Here is a 26,369-nt window from a genome sequence, read left to right as displayed (position 1 = left end):
TATGGTATGGGGGGAAGTAAACACATATAGGTAGTATGGTGTGTAAAAAAGCGAGGGGGGGGGGGGGGGGGGGGGGGGGGGGGGGGGGGGGGGGGGGTATAATGTTATGTGGTTGTACACTATATATGTTTATGTGTTTGTATAGCACACAACAATATATGTGTGTATAATAACCAGCACGTCTGTTTAGCGTTTAGCTGAGCGTTAGCAGGTGTGTCCGCGTGCTAACCGTGAGCTCGCGGACATGTTTACAGACATGAACAGGTGAAAGTAACCTCAACCTGCTCAGGCTCCATGAAGAAGAGAGGAATGATAGGTTGTTGTTGTTGTTGGTTGTTGTTTGTTGTTGTGGTTGTCAGAACCGCCACAGCGCGCGCCCTTCCTGCCTCGCGTATCCAAGGAGCGTTGCTAGGCGATGTGGGAGGGAAAGCTCGGAACTCTCGCGAGAGGACAGAGGGCGGGAACTTTAAACTGAAGAGCGCCAAACGTCACTTCCAGTTTAAACAGTTCCCGTCACGTGTCAGCTCTGTGTAAACCAATCACAGCGTGTGTGTGACGTTCACCCTCAGGAAATATGCGCCACTGTACGGAAGCCCTGAAGCTGTCCAGGTCCGGCCCCGGGGACCAATCACAGGCCGCGGTCAGCTGTCCTGTGATTGGTCCCATTCATGTTTATAAGAAATTAATGACGTCACAGACACAGTTATATGTTATATGATAACATGTATATAACATATATTGTATATATACATATATATAATAGATATACATTAGACATGTGATATATACTATATATATATGTATATGTATATGTATATGTTATATAATACATATAATGTATATAGTATATATACATATACATATATATATGATATATAATGTATATACATGTATATATACGATTAATATATGTATATGTATAATGTACATATATTATATTAAGTAATATGTATATACATATACATATAACAATGTATATATACATATATATAGGTATATGTATGATATACATGTAATATGTATATATAACAGTATATAACATACATGATATATACTGTATATGTTATTATACAGGTATATTCATAATGAATATTCATCTGTAATGTATATGCATATAGACAATAATATGATATGTAATATATACGATATATAGTATAGATACATATAACAATGGTTTTGTTATTACATACATGTATTCTGATGGCATGTATTATTAGTGTACTGATAATGTAACATTGTTGCTATATGAAGGGTTTATATCTTTATATCTCAGGATAATGAAACTTTATTTTTGACATAAAAAAGAGACAGTTTGTTTATTTTTGTTTTGTTGTTGTTTACTCACTCTGTAAATATATATGTATATATATATATATAATATAGATATATATATAGATATATATATATTATATATATATAATATATAATAATATATGTATATAGGGGTATAGATTGACATGTGTATACACACATGACATATATATGTGTATACACACATGACATATATATGTGTATACACACATGACATATATATGTGTATACACACATGACATATATATGTCATGTGTGTATACACATACGACATATATATGTGTATACACATATATATGTCGTATGTGTATACACACATGACATATATATGTGTATACACATATATATGTCATGTGTATACACACATGACATATATATGTGTATACACACATGACATATATATGTGTATACACACATGACATATATATGTCATGTGTGTATACACATACGACATATATATGTGTATACACATATATATGTCGTGTGTATACACACATGACATATATATGTGTATACACATAACATATATATATGTGTTTATATACATATATGTGTATACACACATGACATATATATATGTATATAAACACATAACATATATGTGTGTACACACATATATGTTATGTGTTTATATACATATATATATGTGTTTATATAATGTAATGTAGTTTAAGTCCAATAAGAAACTCTTCTGCTACAAATGTTGGGCTCATTATTATTGTTGTTGTTATTATGATTGTTGTTGGCTCAAACACACAAACGTGTGTGTGTGTGTGTAATATGTAATATCTGTATTATATGTGAGTTAAGATGACACTGACGGTGTTCAGAGGACATTGACGGTGTTCAGAGGACATTGACGGTGTTCAGAGGACACTGACGGTGTTTGATGATTCCTTCACAGAGGACGGAGGCGTCTCAGCTCCCAGCAGATGAACATGTGAGTCAGAGCTGTGTCCAACAGATCCAGAGACAGCCCAGGCTGGACTCAGACAGCTGGGGACACGCTTTGCAGCCAGGTACGTCCCGAGCCCTCCTGCTCCATCAGAGCTCTGCATCAAGTCTGAAGCTGTAGCTGGTTAACGGTGTTTTCTGTGTCAGCAGTGTTTCAGGACAGTGACCTGTCTCCAGCTCTGCCTCTGCTGCCTGCACACTCTGAACATGCGTTCACTGAATATTCTTTGTTCCAGCACAGTGACAGTGAATTTGTCCCTCTGAGGTAAAATGAAATGTCAGTTATTGGTCAGTTATCTGTGTTCAGACGTTGATCACGTACGTATTCATTCACTCTTTGAAGGGCGTACCCGGACGTTTCCATGGCATCAGAGAGGCTCCACGTTCCACGCCAGGATGGCGCCTCTCAGGCCTCCGAGTGTGGCTCGCTGTCCCAGCATCCTTTGGTCCTGTCTGAGGAGGGAGCAAACAGCTGCTTGTCTCTGTCTCAGCACAGTTTGTCTCCAGGGGAGGAAGACGGACAAAAGGAAGCTTCACAGCTTCCACTGACGTCCAGAGAAGACGCAGCGAGCAGAGAGAAGGACTCCAGGGCGCTAACTGGCCCTCCAGACAAGCCAGGAGGAGAGGAAGCTGAAGACGAGACCTTCTTTCTGAGGAAGGAAGTTCCTGCTCAGCATCTCCTGGAGCTCCTTCAGAAAGACATGGGCATGCCGAGCAGCAGCAGCAGTGCTGTGTCCTCTGCCTCCGAGACCTCAGTGAAGACGGCTGCGTCTTTCACTGTTCAGTCTAAAGGCACTCAGGTTTGCACAGTTAGAAGAGAAGGACCTCCAGGTGAAGCTTCTCATGCACAGAAGAAACAACAGCCTGAAAGAGATTTGTGCCCTGACGGATCACGAACATCTGAGGCGTGTAACATCACCACGGGGCTCCGCGACACCAGGCCCGATGACGACAGTGAAGAGCTCCACAGAGAGCTGCTGTCTGAGGTGGAGAGGCGCAGCCGTGAAGCCGACTCCAACAAACAGCTGCAGAAGAGTCCGACACCGCCCGGGCGACCCCTCACACACCAACGCATGGAGACGTCTGAAGGACTCAGTGTGAGCAGGAGAAATGTGGGCCGGGTGCCGTGGACGGGCCCGTTTTCAGCAGGTCACAGAGAGCCGGACCTCTGGTCCCCCGGGAACCAAACGGGGATTGACGGGTCCTACCTGGGTTTCCTTCCACAGTCTCAGTCCACTCCAGGTGTGTTTAAGGCGCCTTCCAAATCCAGCATGAAGGCTGCATTAGGACAGCTCTCTGCCATCGAGTCCAGTAAAGACAACTCTGAGACCTCTCCACAGCCGGCTGGTCCTGTGGCTGATCATCACACATCAGATCAGGAGGTGTCCTCTGCTAAAGTCCAAGCTCTGCCAAGTCTCACATACCAGCAGAAGGTAGACGCCTGGAGGGCCAATCAGAGTTCAGGAAAGACCTCGCTGTTTGATAGTTTGGCACTGCAGGGCTTCTCTGGAGTTTCTCCTAAAAAGAAAGCTTACGATGCCGTGTCCGACAGCCTGAACCGCATCCTGAGTCAGCAGACGAGGAGTTTACAGCCGCAGCCTCCTCGTTCAGGCGCCGCCGAGCAGAATGTGACCCAAGGCTCGGCTTCAAGAAGAGGGGAGGCGGTGGGCAGTGACCCCGATAACACCGGGTCAGCCACTCGACCCTCTGCCTCGCCCTTCGACAGGTCACAGTCCCACTCCTCTCTGAGCACAGTCGTCACGTCAGCCAGGAAGCATCAGCAGACGGAGAGACTTCAGGACGACGTCCATCATGAGCCGAGCGCCCCGCTTCAACCCTCGCCGCTCGCCAGCCTCGGACACTTCATCGACGTGTCACCTGATCGAGATCTGACGAGTTCCCAGGATAGTTACAACAGTGGCATCAAACCAGGAACCTCCATCGGAGCTTCTTCTGTTGTCAGCCTGGAGGTCGATAACTACGCCCCGTACTGGACTTCAAAACCATCAACACCACCTCCTCCACCCAGACCTCGAGAGCTCAACATTGAAGAACGAATCCCGGTAACGTGAACGCTGAATCTGATGATGCAGGATGATGTTTCAGATCTGACTGAACGTGTCTCTGTTTGTTCTTCTTGCAGCTGTATCTCCATAACCTCGGCATTGACCAATCACCATCAACGATCTTAACCCCATTTGCACCCAGAGGGCCAATCAGAGAGCCCGAATTCTCTCCCACTGATTTCTGCACAATTAAAGGATCTATAGGAACTCCAACCAAGAGCGCCCAGCTCTCTGAAGGTAGCTTCAAACTCACTAAGCGCTCAGTGTGAGTGTGACGTCTGTTCCTCATGATATGAAACCTTCTGCTTCCAGGTGGCACTCCTCATAAAGGAGAGTTCTCCAGGTCCAGCCTTCTGTCCGTGGACTCCAGCATGTCTCTCCCGATCAGCCTGGACAGTCTTGGTCCAGCGGCCTCAGTCCCCGAGCGGACCGAGCGTCCTCCTCCTTCATCTGACATAGAAGATATCCAGAGTGAGCGCAGACTGGCGGTGTCCTCGCAGCCCGATGAAGACTCTTATCCGTCCACCGTGCAGCAGCAGAGGGACAGCAGCTTAACCAGCAGCCAGAACACCATCCAGAGAGGAGAGCGGTCCGGTTCTGACCTCTCGTTAGCTGCAGAGGCTCGCTGTGTAGGTCCAGAGTCACCTTTGCAGAGCGCAGAGGTTTCTTTTGTCAGCTCCAAGGCCTTGTTGGAGATCCGTAAGTTGCTCTCTCAGGCGGAGAACGCGGCATCTGCGTCCTCCTCCTCCCCCGCAGCGCCCCGCCTGCTCTCTGATGATGACATATTCCTCTCGCTGAGGAAGAAAGCCAGCGGCCTCCAGGACTCCTCGTTCTCCTCCTCTGCTACCCGACATCCCAGAAGTCCGTCCTCCCTGCTGTGGGGCAGGTCCTCGTCCGACTCCATGCTGTCCTCAGACAAACTGAGAGAAAGTTCTGTTTGTCGAGAGAGTTTGACGTCATCAGGACGACCCAGTCATCCGTCAGCCGGAGGCAGAGGTGCAGGCTCGTCCTTTGTCCTGTCCCAGTCAGCCCGGCGTGCAGAGCCCGAGGGCTGCAGCGCTGCTCCACCCGACAACACAGTCCCACCAGCAGCCACCGTGCCTTCACCAGCTCTGAGTGCACAGCTCACCTCCATGCCTGCAGACCTGCAGGGCGTCACAGAGGAGGAACACCAGAGCAGCTCCTCCTCGCCTGTCCTCCAGGACGACGATCAGGCGGCGCTGAGCGACGGGAGCAGTGACGGGAGCAGCGAGAGCTCGCTGGCAATCAGAGTGGCCAAGTTACTGCAGAGTGAATCTCCGGCCACCATGATGTCCAGCACGCCGAGCGTCACCGACCAGGAGGAGGGCAAAGCCAGAGGTAAGACGCTCACAGTCAGACTGAACTGTCACTCCTCACACAGCTCATTCATGCTGGGGATGCTTCTGTGCTGCAGAGTGGATCAAGCTGAAGATATCAGGACAGAGGTGTGAACATCTGGAGCTGGACAAAGAAGACAGGAAGCGGATCGAAGAGATCAAGCGAGAGCTGCTGAAGGTAACAGACGACACGAAGCTTCGGCACGTTTCACGTTCTGTCACATTTTCCTGTTAAATCCTGTTTTCTGTGTCGTCCTGCCTCCTCGTCCTGCGGACACTTCAGGTGTCGTGTCTGAGGTAACGGTGTGAGCAGATGCATGTCAGGCGTGACCTCGTTAGACTGTCCTTGAAATTTGCTGTGCAGGAAGTTTTTGGATCTTTATGGAAAAATGAAACTGGGACCTGTTTGTTTCCTCCAGAGTCAGGGCAGCACAGACACAGAGAGCAGCGCAGCGTCCAGCCTCAGAGTCCTGAGAGACAGTCAGCAGGCGGAGACGTTCTCCACCCTCGCTGACGTCAACAAGCAGCAGAGCCTCGACACCACCGACCCGTCTGAGTCCAGCGAGCAGCTTCAGAACCCACAGCCGGACCTGGAGGCTCAGATTCGTGACATCGCGACCAGAGAAGGAGTCACACTCCCCAAGACAAACCCACGGGCTCTCACATCCATCACCATCTCCACCCGGAGGCGCTCCACTTCTCCCTCTCCCACCACGTCGCCTGTGCCGGAGCCCCTCCACCTGACCGAGCTGTCCACAGGAGGAGGCGGTCAGCCTGAAGAGAACAGGCAGCTCCACCCGACCATGGATGAAGAGACTAAGACGGACAGCACCAACCAAAACGTGATTTCTCCGTCAGCTCCAGTAGATCAGAAGAGGCAGGACGCAGTAGGAGGTCGGTTTGAAGAACCTCCGTCACCCTCACAAGGTCCAGGTGGAGACGACGAGGTGTCTGTCCAGTACCAAGCCACCTGTTCATCCACCCCTGAACCTCCAACCAGGACAGGTCACATGTCACACATCCACCTCACTCTGTCCCCCAAAGCCAGCGACCACCACCCTGCTGCCGCCCGCTCGCGTGCACACTTCGCCTCCGTCAGACACTCGTCTCCTGCCTCCAGCAGCCCGGACGAAGGCGTCGGGTCATCCAGTCCGCTGGAGTGGTACGGCAACAGGGAGCCAATCAGAGGGCGAGCCGACACCTCCACCCTGTTCAAACCTGCTGCGCCTCAGGGGAGAGTCACCTCCACCTCCTCACCGTCCTTCACAGCACGTCACAGAGGTGTGGAGACCGGCGAGTCACCAGGTGAGCCTCAGTAATCACATGACGAAGACGATCTGTTTGTTTGGTTTCCATGGTGACGTGTCTCCTCCTGTCCTCAGCTGCTCCCGTCCTGCTGCCGTACAAACCTCGCGGCAGCCACGAGCTCTTCTACGTCCCGCAGACGGAAGCCGACCCGTCTGACACGACCATGGAGAGCTCGCACACAGGTACGGTCAGCTGACAGGGTCACATGACACCGAGTGACGAATCACGAATCATGTTTTAATGTAACGAGTGAGAGCAGCTGCTCTTTGTAACACACACCACACGGCATGAATTATTCATGAGCAGGGGAGGAGACAAAGGAGGGGGAGGGGGGAGCAGAGAGACAGAGACAGACAGAGACAGACACAGAGAGAGACACAGAGAGAGACACAGAGAGAGACAGACAGACACAGAGAGAGACACAGACAGACAGACAGAGAGAGACACAGAGAGAGAGACAGACAGACACAGAGAGACAGACAGACAGAGAGAGAGACAGAGAGAGACAGACAGAGAGAGAGACAGACAGACAGACACAGACTGTTGGTCGCCGGCTGCAGATTAAAGGTTTAAATTAAAAGTTTTTATTCCTTGAAGCTTGATAACGAGGCGACGAGGTAACGTGACTCTGTTGAATCGTGATCAGGTTCAGACGACGCCGTCCCGCCTCGTTTCAGCAGCGAAGTTCTGGGGCACCGTGACCCGGGTCTGGACCGAGGAGTCACCATCAGACACACAGAGGGGATCTACAGCAAGAGGCTGAAGACAGACAGCTTCAAGATGAGACAGGACGAGGACGAGGAGGACGAGGCTGCACACAGAGGTGACACACACACACACACAGACACACACACACACACACACACAGACATTATATAATGATAACGGTCAGTGTGACGAGGACGTTTCAGTGCAGCAGAGGACAGATGTGTCATGTCCAGCTGTAGAGGACAGATGTGTCATGTCCAGCTGTAGAGGACAGACGAGCCTCCATGTTCTGGATCATCTGAAAGTTTCACTGAAGTCATTGAGTTTGAATCAGGATGAAACGTTCCTGAAACGTTTCTGAAACGTTCTCCTGATGTTCTGTCTCCTGTCCCTGCTCTCAGGCGTCTCAGCAGACAGAAGACTTCTGGCGTCCTCTCAGGTGTCTGTCAGCCGAGTGCAGGAAGTCTCCAGGACGGACTGGGGGACCGGCCCACTGCACGTCCTCACTTATGAGTCCGGTCCTGAGAGACCAGAGCCGCTGCACGTGGACCAGGTCTCGGCCCGTCACCCGGCCCGGCCCAGCAGCAGTCTGGACCAGCTGTGGCTGAAGTTCTGTGAGCGGTGGAGCCTGGAGGAGTCCCAACCGACCAATGACAGAGAGGCGTCGCTGCTGGAGCGGCTGGAGCGCCTGTCCCGTCTTCTCCACAGCACAAAGGGTGGAGACGTGTCCGAGGCAGTCTGTGATCCAGAGGACAGGCTAGGAAGGGGGACAGGAGGACAGAAGGACACAGAGGTGAGGAGCATTGGTGTCCCAGGAAGAAGTGGACAGGCCAGGACGCAGCGCCTCCACCCTGCAGACGACGACTCCACCTCCAGCTTCTCTCACTCCTCCCAGAGCGAGCGCCTCGTCCTCCCTGCAGACAGAGACGAGTGGGACACCTCGTCCACCACGTCCAACTCCATGTCCACTGTGGACACGGCGCGGCTGATCCGAGCCTTCGGCGCTCACAGAGTCCGACACCTGAAGACGAGCTCCACCCTCAGTAAACTGTACGACACCATCAACAAGCAGAGAGACGGGCGGGAACAGAGGAGAGGGAGACAGGTCCCGACGCCAGACAGCGAGTCCACGGTACGTAGAAGACAAAGACACACAGGAAGTCTTCATCAATCCAGGTACTGAACACCTCCACCTGTCTCCTCTCTGTCCTCCTGTCTGTCCACCTGTCTGTCTCCTGTCTGTCCTCCTGTCTGTCTCCTGTCTGTCCTCCTGTCTGTCTCCTGTCTGTCCTCTTCAGGTGTCATCTAGCAGCACTTCCACCCTCCCACCACAGCACGGCGCCTCCACGACGCTGGCTGCTAAGAAGGTCGTTAAAGTGAGCAGAGGCATCCAGGCAGGTGAGTGATGTCATCGATTCACCTTCACTTCACCTGTCACGTCCTGAGGTAACGCTGAGGTAACGCTGAGGTAACGCTGAGGTAACGCTGCGTGTCCTCAGGTGACCTGGAGCTGGTTAAAAACAGGACTCGACGTCACACCAGAGATGTCGGCACCACGTTCCCGTCACCTGGTGAAGCGTCTTCATCATCCAGCTTAGAGCGAGGAGGAGGAGGAGGGCGGAGGAGCTGCTCTAATACTGAGAGGAGGAGCAGGAGCAGCCCAGCAAAGACGCTCCCTGAAGGTTTGGACTGCCTCCTCGTCTGTGTTCAGTTAGATGTCCCACAGTGAGCTGACCCTCGTCCTCTGCAGGAGTCTCCTGGTTCATCTCAGCTGACGAGCTCAGGGCGGAGGCGAGGAAGGAGAACCGTCCGGAGGAGGAGGAGGTGCCGAGGAGGCCGAGCACCGCCTGGTTTAAACCGTACAGCAGAGTGAGTCTGTGGAGAGAGCCACTGAAACAGAGACAAGTCCACCCTGAACCAGAACCAGAACCAAGAACCAAACCCAGGTGGTCTGGACCGACCCGCATCTCTCTGCAGGTGTGTTTGTTCACACAAAGGTCACATGATCATGGACTCCGGGTCTGATGTCACATTAAGTTCTCTGTCGTCCTGCAGGAGGCGCTGGAGCTGCGGCGCCCGGAGTTCATCTCTCGGTCCAGGCAGAGGGTGGAGCGCCTGGCTCTGCAGGCGGAGGAGAGGAAGCTACAGGAGGCCTTCAGCAGAGAGAGGCACGGACTGTTCAGCCGGGCCGGACGACCCGAGAGGCCGCAGAGGCCAGCAGGTACCGGACAGGAAACAGAATCCTGACACTTCCTGTCTGTGACATTCAAACAGTGTAAACAGAAATCATGTGATCTGTGCAGGCGGCGCTCAGCTGACGAGAGCGGTGCCGAGGAAGGAGATGATCCAGAGGTCCAAACAGTAAGACCACGCCCACCGCCGTGACATCATCACGCCACGATGTCACATCATTCAGAAATATATAACACACACACACACACACACACATGTAACGGTGAGTTCGGTGTCTTCAGGATTTATGAGAATCTTCCCGAGGTCCAGAGGAGGAGAGAAGACGAGCGAAGACGAGCCGAGTATCGATCGAACCGACTCAACGCTCAGCTGTTCAACAAGGTGAAGCAACGTGCACAGCCTGAAGCTGACACATATATTCATATATTATATAAACACATTAATGTATTATATAAACACATTAATATATATATAAACACATTAATGTATTATATAAACACATTAATGTATTATATAAACACATTAATGTATTATATATACACATTAATGTATTATATAAACACATTCATATATATAAACACATTAATGTATTATATAAACACATTAATGTATTATATAAACACATTAATATATTATATATACACATTAATGTATTATATAAACACATTAATATATTATATATAAACACATTAATATATTATATAAACACATTAATGTATTATATAAACACATTAATATATATAAACACATTCATATATATAAACACATTAATGTATTATATATAAACACATTAATATATTATATAAACACATTCATATATATAAACACATTAATATATTATATATATTATATGTTAACGAGATGAACGTCTGTCTTTCAGAGAATCACCGGTCGACTTCTGGGCAGGAGAGCGTGGCAGTGAAACATGAAACATTAAATCAGTGACCTGAACACTTTTTATTTATTGGATGGAATCATGTCAGAGTCATTTTTTAGATTTTAAAATGTGTTTGAACTTCAAATAAATCAGATTCTTCAAATGTATTTGTTGTTGATTGAAGACAGCGGAGGCCGACAGGCTTGAATATCTTTATTGATCAGTTATCAGAGCGAAGCCACACGAGGAAACGTTAAGACGAGTCAGAGCACGAGGAACAGGAAGCTCAGTGAAGCTCTACGGCCACAGGACGTCAAACTTCAAGTGAAACCATGATTCAGGAAATCAACTCTTTGGCAAAGATGGCGTTTTGCTGTGAACCAATCAAAATAAGGCAGCGAGCGCTCGTTAGCACGTTAGCTGTGTGCAGGTCAGCGGCTCGGACAAACGAGCTGAGCGACTTCAAGCTCGATAAATAAATAAATCATCGTCTTTAAATTCACATGAAAACAGACGGGCTGCTCTGACGGCACGAGCTTCACCCGAGTCCGTCCACACATCACTCCGTCCACTGATCACTCCGTCCACCCCGTCCACCCATCACTCCGTCCACTGATCACTCGGATCACTCTTTGCAGTCTTTGATCAAACGGCAGAAAAGTTTAAATAGATTCTAAAATAACGAATTATCTTCACGTCATTAAAAACAGGCAGCAGAGACACGGAGACATCCAGAGTTTGACCGAACATGAAGCTGCAGGTTCCACACCAGGGCCCAACACTGTGTGTGTGTGTGTGTGTGCGTGCGTGTGTGTGCGCAGCATGCAGCAGCTTGAAGGATCTACTTGTTGTGCAGATGATGATGATCAGTGTCCTCACACAGTCCTTCAGGTCAATGTTAATCATTAGTGAATTCATCAGTCGTCTTCAGATTTCTTGAGTCACGTCTGAGGAGCGGCCTTCATCTTCATCTTCATCTTCATCTTCTTCAATAAATAACCAAACGATGAGTAAATGACTTTTCCGTTAATCGTCTCAGACTGACTCAGCACGACGTCACGTGTTTGGTTCTGGAGTGGAACGCAGCCGAGCTGACGATGACGATGATGATGATGATGACGATGCTGTCGCTGCAGAGCTTCAGGCTCGCAGCAGACTGTGAACTCTTTGCAGCTGGAACTGAGACAGGACGAGGCGATGGACCTGCTCCTGGCCGCGAGGACACGGCACCATGACCCGACCCACCAGCACCGAGTCCGCCTGCTTCTCCTCCTTCACCTGAACACAGAAGAGTCAGAGTCAGATGAGCTGACGGAGCTCGGCGAGCTCGTCTGCAGCAGCTCTCACCTTCACAAACGAGGTCGAAGGGAACGTCGCGAAATCCGACGAGACTCGAGCTCCGGGCCGCTGGTTGACGACGTGCTCCGCGACTTCATCCTGATGGAGCGGGTGGAGACAGACAGGAAGTGAGAACATGACCGAGCTAACGAGAGCTGACGCAGCGGCGTGGCGTTACCTTCAGCCGGCCCAGCGTGTCGCTCAGAGACTGTAACCTCGCCGTCTGCTCCAGCAGCTGAGCGCTCGCCGTCACTGCAGGACAACAACAGAACATGAAGCCACTGAAGCCCCCTCGCCTCCTCACTGATGCAAACACACACACACACCTGGAGACTTCCCCGTGATGTCCACCACCTTCACGTTGGCACTCATCTGCAGCAGCGTCTCCAGCAGCTGGTCCGTCTTACGGTACAGGGCGCTGGACACAACTTCAGGACGACCTCCGTCTCTGCACGGAAGCTTCGTGACGTGGAGAGGAGGCAAGGAGGCGAGCTGAGCACGCAGCTTCTCCGCCTGGACGGGGACACAGAGACTGAGACTGAGACTAAGACTGAGACTGACACAGAGACTGAGACTAAGACTGAAGACTGAGGACTAAGACTGAGACTAAGACTGAGGACTGAGACTAAGACTGAGACAAAGACTGAGGACTGAGACTAAGACTGTAGACTAAGACTGAAGACTCAGACTGAAGACTGAGACTGTAGACTGAGGACTAAGACTGAGACTAAGACTGAGACTGAGGACTAAGACTGAAGACTGAGACTAAAGACTAAGACTGAAGACTAAGACTGAAGACTGAGACTTAAGACTGAGACTGAAGACTGAGGACTAAGACTGAGGACTAAGACTGAGACTGAAGACTAAGACTGAGGACTAAGACTGAGAATGAAGACTGAGACTAAGACTGAGACTGAAGACTGACACTGAGACTGAAGACTAGGACTGAGACTGAAGACCGTAAGACTGAGACTGAGGACTAAGACTGAGACTGAGACTGAAGACTGAGACTAAGACTGAAGACTGAGGACTAAGACTGAGAATGAAGACTGAGACTAAGACTGAAGACTGACACTGAGACTAAGACTGGGACTAAGACTGAAGACTGAGACTAAGACTGAAGACTAAGGACTGAGACTGAGGACTAAGACTGAGACTAAAACTGAGACTGAAGACTGACACTAAGACTGAAGACTGACACTAAAGACTGAGACTGAAGACTAAAACTGAGACTGAAGACTGAGACTAAGACTGAAGACTAAAACTGACACTAAAGACCTGAGACTGAAGACTAAAGACTGAGACTAAGACTGAGACAGTCTGAGGTAACGTTGTGGTCTCCATCAGGAGTCTCCAGGTTTTGGTACCTGGAGTCGGTTGTTGTCGTTCTTCAGGTGTTTGATGCACAGTCTCTGAGCTTCGATCTGCTGAGTCAGCAGAGGCGAGTCGATCACCTGGACGCCCGAACCCGAGCCGACAGCTGACATCATGTTGGCTGAGACAGAGAGATGAGACGTGTTGGTGTGCTTACACTTGTAATAGATTACTTTGATACTGCAGCACTGCTACTTTTACTTCAGTGAATTATTAGGAATGAAGAACATGCAGAAACGGTTTCATTCATGTTAAATAAAAAAGCTTCAGAGTTTCTGCAGGACGATCAACATCCATGTTTTCATCAGCTGTTCCTGATTCAATGAACCTGGAACCTGGAACCTGGAATTATTCTCAAACATTTCAATGAATTGAATTTGATTTATTTAGAAATGAGCTGAAGTTTCAGAGCTCGTGGACGTGTCACTTTTATCTTCATATGAATGTTTATTTAAAGGTTTTGAACCTTCAAGGCCTTTTCAAGGAACTTTATCAGGACCTTGAGACCTGCAGACACTCTGAATGAATCATGCATGTAGTCACACGTGCACGGTCGGAGCAGGAGATACCTTTTTGTTCGTCTGCAGAAGGTAAACACAGATTAAAGGTCAAACACACACACACACACACACACACACACACACACACACACAGGAAGTGTTTAGGTTGTTCAGGTCAAAGTTCAGATCAATGATCAAACTGAGTCTGTTCATGTTTTTTTATTCACCTCCTGCTATTCCCGTGACGATGGAAGCGATTCCTGATTGGCCGGTTCCTCTCAGCCCGTCGATGGTCATCTTCGACTGGCTGCTGATTCGCTGCTTCAGCTCGGCCTTCTCCGACTCCAGCTGGTCGATGTCGGCCTGCAGGGCGTCCATCGTCTCCTCAAACTCCCTGCAGAGAGGACGAGAGGACGAGAGGACAGCACAGACTGACGTTACCTCAACGTTCTGTCAACGTTACATCAACGTTCTGTTAACGTTACCTCAACGTCACGTTAACGTTACATCAACGTTCTGTTAACGTTACCTCAACGTCACGTTATAACGTTACCTCAACGTTCTGTTAACGTTACCTCAACGTTCTGTTAACGTTACATCAACGTTCTGTCAACGTTACATCAGTTCTGTCAACGTTACATCAACGTTCTGTCAATGTTACATCAGTTCTGTCAACGTTACATCAACGTTCTGTCAACGTTCTGTGTCTCACTTCTCTTTCTTCTTGAGCAGAGTCTGAGCTTCGTCCAGACGAGTCTGAATCTTCTCGACACGCTCGTCTGCGTCTTTGGATGAACTGTCCAGCTTCTTCTCCAGAAGACTGAGGCGGACGTTCGCCTCGCTCAGCTCCTCCCCCTGAACACACACACACACACACACACACACACACACACACACAGGATGCATGAAATCCTATTTTTGACAGTTATTATTAATTGTGTGTGTGTGTGTGCGTAACACACACCTTGATCTTCAGAGACTTCTTCAGCTCTTTGATCACCGTCTCTCTGTCCTCCAGCTTCATGCCGAGTCCTTCAGCGTCCGTGATTTCAGCGCGCAGAGCGGCTGCTCGCACGTCCACAGGTGGAGGGTTCTGATTGGTGAATGCAGAGTGATGTCAGAGCTGAAGGGTGTGACCTGATGCTGCTGAGAGAAAAACGCTGACTCACCTTGTTCTGAGGCCGCTCCGAGTCATACTCTCCCTCCTGCATGGCGGTGGCCATCTTGTTCATGGTTGCTATGACGATGCTGCAGGACTGGCGCAGGTACTCGTACGGGTCGGCGCCCTGAGATCCGTAAATCTGAAAGCACAGTCAGCGTGTCACCTGTCCGCAGCGTACAGTACTAAATGAATGAATGACTGCGTACCTGCTCTCCTGCCTTGAACGCCACGTCCTCCAGTTTGACGGCCGCCAGTCCTTCCTGTTCCCCGAGCGGTGACATCATCTGCGCTCCGGCTGCAGCCACTTCCTGCAGCACGGCCACCACCCAGGTGAGGTGTTTCCTGCAGTCCGACAGCGTGTCTGACACCTGCGGGCCCAAACACAACGACACGTCATCGCGACAGATGGAGGCTGATCTTCGGGTTAACCCCTCCGGTTGCCGTGGTTACCTGTGGTCCAAAGCTGAGCGCGGCCGGGATGCCCGGCGCGTCGGTCCCGGGCATCCTGCGGCGAATCTTCTTGCAGAACTGTCGGATGTCGCTGCAGGACGTCTCCAGGTCCTTCAGCAGCACGGCCAGGTCGGCCTTCTCCTGCCCGGCGTGCAGGAACGCCCGCAGACGACCAACCTCCACCGCCATGCAGTCCAAGGCACTCTGGGTAAACTGCACACACACACACACACACACACACACACACAGCTGAAGCAGGACACACACCATGAGCTGATCACTGTCCTGCACCGATGTCGTACTCACTCTGATGTGATCAGCCAGCTGCATGGTGCAGTCCTCGTTCTGCTCCGTCAGGTGGATGCTGTACAGGTGCTGAGGGTGGAGGAGTCATGTTCACACACAGTATGATGGTGGTTGATGATCTATAACTGTGTGTGTGTGTGTGTGTGTGTGTGTGTGTGTGTACCTGATAGTATTTGATGGCCTTGGTGAGCGGCTCCACGTTCACCGTCTCGTCCAGCTGGTCTTTGTGCAGCAGGTCGATGAGGAAGTCCAGAGAGCGCTCGTGGACGCTCATCTCCGGGTACAGAGAGCCGACCTTCTTATAGACGTCCACGCTGCACTGAGACAGAGCCCTGAGACAGACGGCAAGATTAAAGACTGCTCAGACTGTGTGTGTGTGTATGTGTGTGTGTGTGTGTGTGTGTGTGTGTCGTACTGCTCGTATTTATGCAGCGTGGCCTGCAGCAGACTGAGCGAGTACACCAGACCGCCGGCGAAGCTCAGCTGCTCCCCAACCGCTCCCTTCAGCCCGGCTCGCTCCACACAGTTCTCGTTCAGGTCGAACTTCTCCTGGGCCTGTTTGCTGATCAGCTCGGCCTGCACACACACACACACACACACACACACACACACACACACACACACAGTTTAACACCACACACACACACACACACACACACACACTGAATCTGTCGTCCTCCACCCCTCCTCCGCTCACCTTGCAGATGAGCCTGGGGATGAGCAGCAGCACCAGGATGCAGTCGTGGTCTCCACCATGACGGAGGAAGGACTCGGGCATGAAGGAGGTCAGAAGAGAGACGTGTCTGTTGGCCTGACCCACCTCCATCTTCCTCAGCTCCATCTCAATGGCCTGGGCGTGAAGACACAAGCTGAGGTGAGAGACGGACAGTGACACACATTTATCCCTCCGTCATGTCTCGTGTGGTGTCTGACCTTGGCGTAGGCCTTCGTCTCCGCGAACTTAATCTTGAAGTCGAACATCTCGGCGGGCGGCTGCTGCTGCAGCTCTGCTGAGGCTTCCTGCTGGCTGGTCAGGTCTCTGTTCACCTCCTGCAGCAAACACAGAGGAAGACTGAGGACGGGTCATCGCAGGCCGACACGCCGCGCTCCACCCGGACTGTGGCGTACCTGCAGGTGAGCCGTGAGCTCGCGGTACTTCTTGATGGTCTGCTGGTAATCGGCGACCGTCTCCTGAGCGGCCTCCACGCGTTTCTCAGCCTCTCGGACTCTGGCGGCGCCCAGATCCAACATCTCCCTCAGCTCCAGCTCCGTCTCTCGGGCGTTCTCCTGCAGCTCGTCGTTCATCTCGTTAATCGCTTCCTGAAGGGTGGAGACACAAACGAGCGCTGAGGACCGTCCATTAATGAACCCTGAAGTCTCATCATGGTCGTGCTCCACCTGAACTTTGACTTTCTCTTCTCATCAACCAACAAAGATTTGACCTGAGTACTCATATGTTTATTAGAGTTATCATTATTATTGTTTCTGACTCTGAAAGGAACTTTTTCTTGTTGAGTCTCTTTAAATAACTTCATAGAGTTTATTATTTATCAGATGATGAGCAGTCAGGGTCACTCATTAAGTTCAGTGTAATTAACGTTAGAAAGACTTCCAAAGCTCACATGTGACTGAACCTGGAGACGTGTTAGGTTTGAAACAGGAAGCTGCAGGTCATCACATACATGAGATGATTGCTTTGGAACAATTATGGAATTAAATTAGTATTAATTATTATTATTATTATTATTATTATTATTATTATAAATATTTCAAATGGAGAAACTTTTCTTTGCAGCTTCAAAAGAACAAATTCTACCAAATCAGGAATAAATGGATTGAATTAAAAACTCCAGTGAGAGCAGACTGACTGCACTGAGGTCTGTCTGTCTGTCTGTCTGTCTGTCTGTCTGTCTGTCTGTCACTCAGTCACTCACCAGGTCAGTAACTGTCTCTCTCATCTCTCTGACTTTCTCCTCCAGGTCCAGGTTTCTCTCTGTCAGCATCTCCACCATCTCCTCCGCCCCCAAAGCTGCATCCACCTGAAACAAACACACCACCATCACCATCATCATCATCATCATCAACATCATCATCATCATCACCATCATCATCACCATCACCATCACCATCATCATCATCATCATCACCATCACCATCATCACCATCATCATCCCCATTATCATCACCATCATCATCACCATCATCACCATCATCATCATCATCATCATCACCATCATCACCATCATCATCATCTTCATGTATATTTTCTCTCTGAGTCAATACTAATCAGTCGTGTCATTCTAACCTAAGATCAGTTTTGAACACTGACCTGTTCTTTGAGCTCGTCGATGGTCTTTTCTGCCGCCGTCATCTCCTCCTGTAGTTTCTCCTTCTGGCTCCTCAGAGCGTCCAGCTCCACGTTCTTCTTCTCCATGTGTTTCTGCAACTTCACGTGTTCCTGCTTCTCTGACGCCGACAGGTCACGCATCCTGAAACACGAGACACCAGAAAGATCTGGATCAAGAACTTCATCCCTCCATGTCCCTCCATTCACTGTCAGTGTTGTGACCAGTTAATCCACTGCTAACTAAATTCTATTTCCCTTTGAGAGATGTGACACTTTAAGAACTTTATCAGCATCAAGAAGTTTCAGCTGAGTCAAAGTTTCCTTTAACATTTGATTGACATTGATGCTCTGCAGGAAATAACAGTGTCATCGGCGTATGGGCGAATCTCTGTTAATAAACCAATGACAAACACAGTTTCTTTGTTTATTTCTTCAGGAAATGACATCACACCCACCTGACCAGTGCTTCCTTCAGCCTGCCGTTCTGCTCCTCCAGCTGTTTCACGTGGTAACTGGAGGCGGCACCATCTGAACCTGTGACAGACGGAAAAATGATCCATAAAGACCAAGAACAACTTGAATTTAAGCCAGCACACGACACTTCAGGAGAAGTGATGTTTCTGCATGTCAATGCCAAAGGAGACGACAGAGAGTTTTAATTAAAGGAATGCTGCCGTTCCTTTGGAGCTGGCTCTGCTCGGTTTGAAAAAGGACGCGTTGATAAATCAGCCGCCGTCAAACCGTGCTCAGAGGTCACTGATGACCGCCTCCACACTATTTCAACAGTCTAATCACACTGTAGGCCGACGTTTGTTCTCTGTTCACGGTTTAACAGAATAACACCACCTGCAGCCAGAGGTGTCAGAATAACGCGTTACCTTTCTCCTCGATCTCGTGCTTGAGGATCTCCAGGTCCATGGTGAGCTCGTCCACTTTCTCCTTGAGGGAGTCGACCTCCAGCTGCAGAGACTCCGCCCTCTCCTCGGCCATCTCCTTATCCAGCGTGGCCATCTCGATGGCATCCGCCGTGTCCGACATCTCCTCCATGTAATGCTCCTTTGCCTCCATCGCCTCTTTTGCCTCCTGCACACACAAACGTTCAGTTACGTGTCGTTTACTTCATGTAAACTGATTTCTCTTTAACGTGGAGCAAAGTCTCACATATCAGAGGCTCCAATATCCAAATAGGTTACGTCATATTCAATATGTGGGTTCACCCTTTGACCTCATTCTTCTCGCTTCACATCACAGCTTCTCCTCCACCTGCAGCCATTTTGTGATAATGTGCACGTCCTCGTTCACCTGAGCGTCTTACCCTCTTGGCCTCTTTGAGCTGTTTCTGCAGCTCGGCCTGCTGCTCCTGCATCTTGGTCTTCCACTCCTGCAGCTGCTCCAGCTGGATCTTGTGCTTCTCCAGCTCCTTCAGCTTGGCTTTGTCCTCCGTTCGCTTCATCTTCAGCGTCTCCAGCTTCTCCTCCAGGTCCTTCACCTGACCGCGCAGCGCCTCCTCCTCCTGGATACAGGATGTATGGAGTAGGGTGGAGGGTAACAGACAGGTGGAGGAAAAGGGGAGACTAGAGTTTCATGCTTTAATGTTTCATAATTCATCAGCTTCTTTTCTCAAACGTTCAGTCTACGATGACAGCAATGTCATCTTTTCATCTGTCAGGAAGCTTAAACTTCTCTTGCCATGCAGTGAGGAGAAACACACACACACACCTTATACAGTATGGTATGTATCTGCGTACACACACACACACACACACACGCGATAACACACCACAGAAGAAGCTCTGCCCTGGACGTGATCAGAGACCGAGTCATCTCTCACACCAATTAACGACAAAAGAGTCACACCTTCAAACGTCTCGTTAAGATGTTAGTGAGAGAAAAACACTTCAAGTGCAAAAACATCACATCACTGCACCTGCGTTTCCATGGTGATGTCCTCCTGAGGGGATAAAACACCAATCAGACACCTTTAAATTAAACACCTGATGGAAGATGACTTTTAGGAAGTGATCATCTCTGACATTTAAATACAAATTAATGAACATGTGGCATCTCCAACCTGTATCTTATTAACAAAGAGTTTACAGACAATAAAGCCACTTCACTAGTTCAAATCAACAAACACTGAGAAGTGGATGGACTCTTAATCTTGTTTAATTAACCGCTACAAAGTTAATCACTTCAGCTATTACTGCCTCGCCTCATTCTTCATCGCAGACTAAAGGTCTTCAGCTGAAAGTGCAGATACTTCTCCAGATAATGACTTTTAAAAAAAGAAATCAGCTGCACAAAAAGACAGTTACACACTAATGATGTAAAATATAAATATTAGAAGATGTGTGGTGTCCCACAGAGCTCCATCCTCGGCCCACTTCTCTTTTATTCGTATGTTTTAGTATTTGGCAACCCTACAAATGTTCACACATATGCAGATGACACCCCGCTCCACATCTCAAGGCAATCAAATTGGACAACAACTGGACATTTACAACATGATCAAATCAGTGTGACATCACCCTGACTCATCACTAAAAATATTGTTTAGTGCTGTCTCGACATTGTCACATCCTGAAACATGTAAATAAATATGAAACATGAAGTCCACTGGAAGTCCACTGGAACTTTAAATAAAGTTATTCATCAAAATTAAACTTTCTTTAATGAATATTCTGGATTTTATGGAACCGTTAGACCGTCTCGTTAATACAGATGTGTACCTTGTTAATACAGGTATGTACCTCGTTAATACAGGTGTGTACCTCGTTCGTGTGCAGCACGTCAGACAGTTTAGTGAGCTCAGACAAAAGGAGATATGAAGATACATACAGTCTGAACTGCAGTGTGAACTACAGTGTGAGCTACAGTGTGAGTTACAGTGTGAGTTACAGTGTGAACTGCAGTGTGAACTACAGTGTGAACTACAGTGTAAGCTACAGTGTGAGTTACAGTCTGAACTACAGTCTGAACTACAGTGTGAACTACAGTGTGAACTACAGTGTGAACTACAGTGTGAGCTACAGTGTGAGTTACAGTGTGAGTTACAGTGTGAACTACAGTGTGAGCTACAGTGTGAGTTACAGTGTGAGCTACAGTGTGAGTTAGTCTGAACTACAGTGTAAGATACAGTGTGAACTACAGTGTGAGTTACAGTGTGAGTTACAGTGTGAACTACAGTGTAAGATACAGTGTGATGTGTATCCTCATACTGACCTTGCTGGGGACAGGGGCTGGAGGGTTTCCAGGGGAGTGCAGGGTGGGGATGACTGGAGCAGCCAGCGGGGTTTGGGCCGGCGTGCTGGGCTCACTGCTGCTCATCTCGCCGGCGGACGCCGAGGCAGAGCCGGACGCAGCGCCCTTCCCGCCTGCTGCAGGTCGGCTGGGCTGCTAAAGAAACCGAGAAGAGAAGCAGACGATGACAGCCAGTGTGTTTAACGGCTGTCTGATGATGTCACAGCGGCTATAATGGAGGTCTGAATACACCGGCTCGCTTCGGGACCAGAACCAGGACCAGAACACTCTTTATATAAACACTCATTAAATAACTTTTAATTTCTCTGATCAACGACTTTATCGAGGCCGACACTCGCTCACTCTCATTCACTGTCTGTGTCTCTTAACCACTGCTCTCTCTCTCAAATCAAATTCAAACTTCTCCGTGTTTTTATTTTGCAGCGTAAATTTCAGTCAGACTTCATGAAATAAACAAAGTCAGAACACACACGGGTCGAGTCTCAGAGTTTAGTTCTGATTGGCTACATGACGCTGAAACTGACGACTCGCTCAGATATATGGAAAACCTGCATCTACGTCGCAGAGCTGGATCCTGTCTGAATGCTGCTTTACTTCTCACAACTGCTCACAACTTTACAGACGAGTTGGACGCTTCACTTCAAACTGACCTACACCTGCCCACGCAGACGTATTCATGACCTCCATGACGGCCTCTGATCTGATTCAGGACACAAACAAAGTGAATGAATCTGTGTTGTCGAACACACACACACACACACACACACACACACACACACACACACAGATGGGAAGCCCGGTGGACTTTGAAGGCTGGGCTCACCTTTGGCCTTCTGGCCGTGGTCTGAGGAGAAGAAGAGGAGGAGAGGGAGGAGAAGGTGAAAGGTCAGGAGGAGGGAAACAAACAGGGTTAGAGTTCAGGCAGAGTTCACAGCTAATCACACAGAGACAATGAGTGAATGAAGCTTTGATGGAACAGCTGATACTTCACGGACGGTAAAAGTAATCTATTACCACGTAACAATCCTCAGTAACAACGTGGACGCTGCGCCTGGTACGGACGCTCTGACCTAAACGACTGCTTTGTGTCTCAGCTTCATGTGGACTGAGCTCATCCTGCAGACACAACCGGACCAGAACCGGTTCTGCTGCTACACACTTCATCATCTAACGGGTCGAATCAACTCTGAGCCTGTAAGACTGAAGACTGGAGACTGTAAGACTGAAGACTGGAGACTGTAAGACTGTAAGACTGTAAGACTGGAGACTGTAAGACTGAAGACTGGAGACTGGAGACTGTAAGACTGGAGACCGGAAGACTGAAGACTGGAGACTGGAAGACTGAAGACTGGAGACTGTAAGACTGTAAGACTGGAGACTGTAAGACTGTAAGACTGAAGACTGTAAGACTGGAGACTGTAAGACTGGAGACTGTAAGACTGGAGACTGGAAGACTGGAGACTGAAGACTGGAGACTGGAAGACTGGAGACTGTAAGACTGTAAGACTGTAAGACTGGAGACTGTAAGACTGAAGACTGATTAATCTTCTCTGTAATCAGGTGAATTAATCTAAATATATTCTTTAATTTCTTCAGATTATTTCCAAACTTTCCTCTCTGTCCATTTAGTCTGTTCTGGAGCTTTCAGTCATATTAGAGGTCACAGCTAATTATTATTTTAATTATTCGTTAATCTTTTAGTCATGAAATGTCAAAATTCAGTTTAGTTTTGTTCAACACAAAAAATATTTTCTGTTCACTCAGGAAATCGTCCAGACAACGTCAGAAAAATCAATCATGCTTTGTTTGTTCAAATTATCAATATTTAGTTTGATTACTAATAAATATTAAAAATAATTTATGTTATGAGACCTCTGTGTCCTGAAAGTTTCCTGGAAAGATTCCTGGAAAGATTGAGGCAAAGGTCTAAGGGGAGTTTCATTTAAATACTAAAAATATGAATTCATCGTTATTGAACATATTAACAATCAAACTGTTTGATTTGTGTTAAATGACGTCGTTCTTTCCAGGAAACTTATCAGGAACTTTGGAGGAATTTAAGGACCCATGAACGGAAACATTAAATATCAATATTCTAAATGAACACGGAGGCGAGGAGAAACTAGGAGAGTCTTCCTCTCCTCCTCGTGTCCTCGTCTCCTCCATCCTTCCTCCCTTCCCTTCCTCCACACTGACTCCTTGTCTCCTTCCTCCTCAGCGTCTCTTTGGCTCGTTATCATTCTCATTGGATTAGCTCCGAGCTAACAGCTGTACCAAATCACAGCTGACAGTCGCGTTAAGCCACGAGAACAGACTGTACTGAAAGCACCTGAAAGCAACAGTGAAGTCAACGACACACACACACACAAACACACACACACACAGACACACACACACACACACACACACACACACACACAGCAAAGGAAAAAAAAAAAAAAAAAAAGAGTTCCTGTGTGGGAATAAGTTGAACATGACCTCTGCAGCAGACGGATGGTGACAAACATAAAGGACGATCAGGTGGAGGTGTGGAGGTGTGTGTACCTTACGAGGTGCCGGAGTCTGCCTCATCATATTTGCAAGAGAAGAACACACACACACACACACACAGAAACACACACAAACACCACAGTCACCAGGAGACACACACACACACACAGAGAAAGGTGATAAACAGGCACAGATGCTCGATCCTCAGACACCGGCTTTAGGACAGGCAGACAGACAGGCAGGCAGGCAGACAGACAGGCAGGCAGACAGGCAGCTGCAATGGTGCAAATGTCTGCAGTGATTTTCCTCCCAGGTTTCTCCTCCCTGTCTCCGTCCGTCCCTATCGTCCTCCTTTATGTCCTCCTTCTCTCATAATCCGTTCACAGATCGTCGTCTCTCCTCCCTGTCTCTCCTCCCTGTCTCTCCTCCCTGTCTCTCCTCCCTGTCTCTCCTCCCTGTCTCTCCTCCCTGTCTCTCCTCTCTGCTCCGATCACGACGCTGACATGATGCCACCACGAGCCTCCGACCTGCTACTGATCACAGCAGACGCCTTCGCCTCCTCTAACCTCCCTCTCCTCACCCCTCCCTCCCCTTTCTCACTCCACGTATTGTGATTTGTCAGCCCAGCCAATGCCTCGCTCCGGCATTACATCACTGCGCACCCTCCTCCTCCTTCCTCCTCCCTCCCCAGACAGGGAGGAGGAAGGAGGGGTGAGGCAGTGACTGTGTGGATGTGAGACGGAGGAGGCGGGGCTGTAAACGGAGGTGAGAGGAGAAAATGAGCATCAACGCTGATGTAGGCCTCTCCTGTCTCCTAGCAACAGACACAGGCCTCCTATAGGCTCATTAAGAGCAGACGAAAACATGGAGCACAGAGGAGGAGAGAGGAGGAGAGAGGAGGAGAGAGGTGGAGAGAGGAGGAGGAGAGAGGAGAGAGGAGGAGGGAGGAGAGAGGAGGGAGAGAAAATGGCCGACTGGTGATGGAGGATGAAGACAGATGAAAGGAGAGTCGCAGCTTCAGCTGACCATTGATCATGTGATCCCATCAACAGGAAGATGACTTGTACTGTAATATTCTGTAGTAATACTGGAGTACTTCTAACGTAGCACTGTGTGATTGTACTGCAGTGATACTGCAATATAAATGACAATAATCTTACTTTTACATCACAGTAAACCGTACTATCATCACAGTAAACGGTACTATTAGAGTACTATTATCACAGTAAACCGTACTATCATCACAGTAAACGGTACTATTAGAGTACTATTATCACAGTAAACCGTACTATTACAGTACTATTATCACAGTAAACCGTACTATCATCACAGTAAACAGTATTAGTATCACAGTAAACTGTACTATTATCACAGTAAACTGTATTAGTATCACAGTAAACTGTACTATTACAGTAATATTATCGCAGTAAACGGTACTATTACAGTACTATCATCACAGTAAACAGTATTATTATCACAGTAAACCGTACTATTATCACAGTAAACATACTATTATCACAGTAAAGCATACTATTACAGTACTATTATCACAGTAAACAGTACTATTACAGTACTATTATCACAGTAAACAGTACTATTACAGTACTATTATCACAGTAAACCATAGTATTACAGTAATATTATCACACTAAACCATTATACAGCATTGTAGTATTGCAGACAGTCGTATTGCAGACAGTCATACTGCAGCAGCCGTACAGCATTGTCGTACTGTGTTGTAGTACCACAGACAGTCGTACAACATGGTCGTACAGCACTCCAGTACAGCAGACAGCCGTACAGCATTGTCATACTCAGACAGTTGTACTGCGTTGTAGTACCACAGACAGTCAAACAGCACTCCAGCACAGCAGACAGTCGTACAACGTTGTAGTACCGCAGACAGTTGTACAGCGTTGTAGTACCTCAGACAGTCATACAGTGTTGTAGTATTGCAGACAGTCATACAGTGTTGTGGTATTGCAGACAGTCGTACAGTGTTGTAGTACTGGGTTGTAGTATTGCAGACAGTCCTATAGCGTTGTAGTATTGCAGACAGTCGTATAACGTTGTAGTACTGGGTTGTAGTATTGCAGACAGTCCTATAGCGTTGTAGTACTGGGTTGTAGTATTGCAGACAGTCCTATAGCGTTGTAGTACTGGGTTGTAGTATTGCAGACAGTCGTATATTGTATTCATTGGGTCATGTTTATATGCAGTCCATAAAGTGTATGGTACATGTCATATATTGTATTCATTGGGTCATGTTTATATGCAGTCCATAAAGTGTATGGTACATGTCATATATATATGACATGTACCATACACTTTATGGACTGCATATAAACATGACCCAATGAATACAA

General features: G+C 48.3%; 2 protein-coding genes across 11 annotated transcripts in view; one reads left to right on the top strand and one right to left on the bottom strand.

Moving 5' to 3' along the window:
- Positions 1–11,053, top strand: part of alms1 (ALMS1 centrosome and basal body associated protein) — a 21,902-nt gene extending 10,849 nt beyond the window's left edge. The window contains exons 3-19 of one of the 2 annotated variants that reach the window (XM_027274629.1): positions 2,216–2,330; positions 2,416–2,530; positions 2,609–4,328; positions 4,409–4,568; positions 4,644–5,690; positions 5,767–5,867; positions 6,109–6,994; positions 7,072–7,179; positions 7,644–7,820; positions 8,107–8,837; positions 9,004–9,103; positions 9,205–9,387; positions 9,456–9,682; positions 9,743–9,926; positions 10,009–10,066; positions 10,180–10,279; positions 10,779–11,053. In XM_027274629.1, the coding sequence (XP_027130430.1) occupies positions 2,216–2,330; positions 2,416–2,530; positions 2,609–4,328; positions 4,409–4,568; positions 4,644–5,690; positions 5,767–5,867; positions 6,109–6,994; positions 7,072–7,179; positions 7,644–7,820; positions 8,107–8,837; positions 9,004–9,103; positions 9,205–9,387; positions 9,456–9,682; positions 9,743–9,926; positions 10,009–10,066; positions 10,180–10,279; positions 10,779–10,820 (6,054 nt within the window). In that variant the 3' untranslated portion in view covers positions 10,821–11,053. The remainder of the gene's footprint in view (positions 1–2,215; positions 2,331–2,415; positions 2,531–2,608; positions 4,329–4,408; positions 4,569–4,643; positions 5,691–5,766; positions 5,868–6,108; positions 6,995–7,071; positions 7,180–7,643; positions 7,821–8,106; positions 8,838–9,003; positions 9,104–9,204; positions 9,388–9,455; positions 9,683–9,742; positions 9,927–10,008; positions 10,067–10,179; positions 10,280–10,778) is intronic. The other variant, XM_027274630.1, reaches the window with a different exon arrangement.
- Positions 10,975–26,369, bottom strand: part of dctn1b (dynactin 1b) — a 29,031-nt gene continuing 13,636 nt past the window's right edge. For 3 of the 9 annotated variants that reach the window (XM_027274637.1, XM_027274631.1, XM_027274634.1), the window contains exons 6-32: positions 24,058–24,075; positions 22,337–22,357; positions 21,475–21,648; positions 20,180–20,203; positions 19,568–19,765; positions 19,131–19,335; positions 18,708–18,786; positions 18,235–18,394; positions 17,840–17,944; positions 17,034–17,225; positions 16,839–16,955; positions 16,603–16,755; positions 16,321–16,481; positions 16,069–16,237; positions 15,906–15,974; positions 15,600–15,812; positions 15,356–15,517; positions 15,157–15,288; positions 14,952–15,080; positions 14,700–14,842; positions 14,215–14,381; positions 14,057–14,068; positions 13,481–13,608; positions 12,440–12,626; positions 12,292–12,365; positions 12,123–12,212; positions 10,975–12,053 (exon numbers count right to left, since the gene is read on the bottom strand). In XM_027274637.1, the coding sequence (XP_027130438.1) occupies positions 11,916–12,053; positions 12,123–12,212; positions 12,292–12,365; positions 12,440–12,626; positions 13,481–13,608; positions 14,057–14,068; positions 14,215–14,381; positions 14,700–14,842; positions 14,952–15,080; positions 15,157–15,288; positions 15,356–15,517; positions 15,600–15,812; positions 15,906–15,974; positions 16,069–16,237; positions 16,321–16,481; positions 16,603–16,755; positions 16,839–16,955; positions 17,034–17,225; positions 17,840–17,944; positions 18,235–18,394; positions 18,708–18,786; positions 19,131–19,335; positions 19,568–19,765; positions 20,180–20,203; positions 21,475–21,648; positions 22,337–22,357; positions 24,058–24,075 (3,420 nt within the window). In that variant the 3' untranslated portion in view covers positions 10,975–11,915. The remainder of the gene's footprint in view (positions 12,054–12,122; positions 12,213–12,291; positions 12,366–12,439; positions 12,627–13,480; positions 13,609–14,056; positions 14,069–14,214; positions 14,382–14,699; positions 14,843–14,951; positions 15,081–15,156; positions 15,289–15,355; positions 15,518–15,599; positions 15,813–15,905; positions 15,975–16,068; positions 16,238–16,320; positions 16,482–16,602; positions 16,756–16,838; positions 16,956–17,033; positions 17,226–17,839; positions 17,945–18,234; positions 18,395–18,707; positions 18,787–19,130; positions 19,336–19,567; positions 19,766–20,179; positions 20,204–21,474; positions 21,649–22,336; positions 22,358–24,057; positions 24,076–26,369) is intronic. The other 6 variants (XM_027274636.1, XM_027274638.1, XM_027274632.1 and 3 more) reach the window with 5 other exon arrangements.

This window comes from Larimichthys crocea, chromosome XXIV (genome assembly GCF_000972845.2).
Source record: "Larimichthys crocea isolate SSNF chromosome XXIV, L_crocea_2.0, whole genome shotgun sequence".
Classification (NCBI taxonomy): domain Eukaryota; kingdom Metazoa; phylum Chordata; class Actinopteri; family Sciaenidae; genus Larimichthys; species Larimichthys crocea.
The sequence above is the reverse complement of the archived record's forward strand: the minus strand, read 5'-3'. Positions and strand labels throughout refer to the sequence as shown.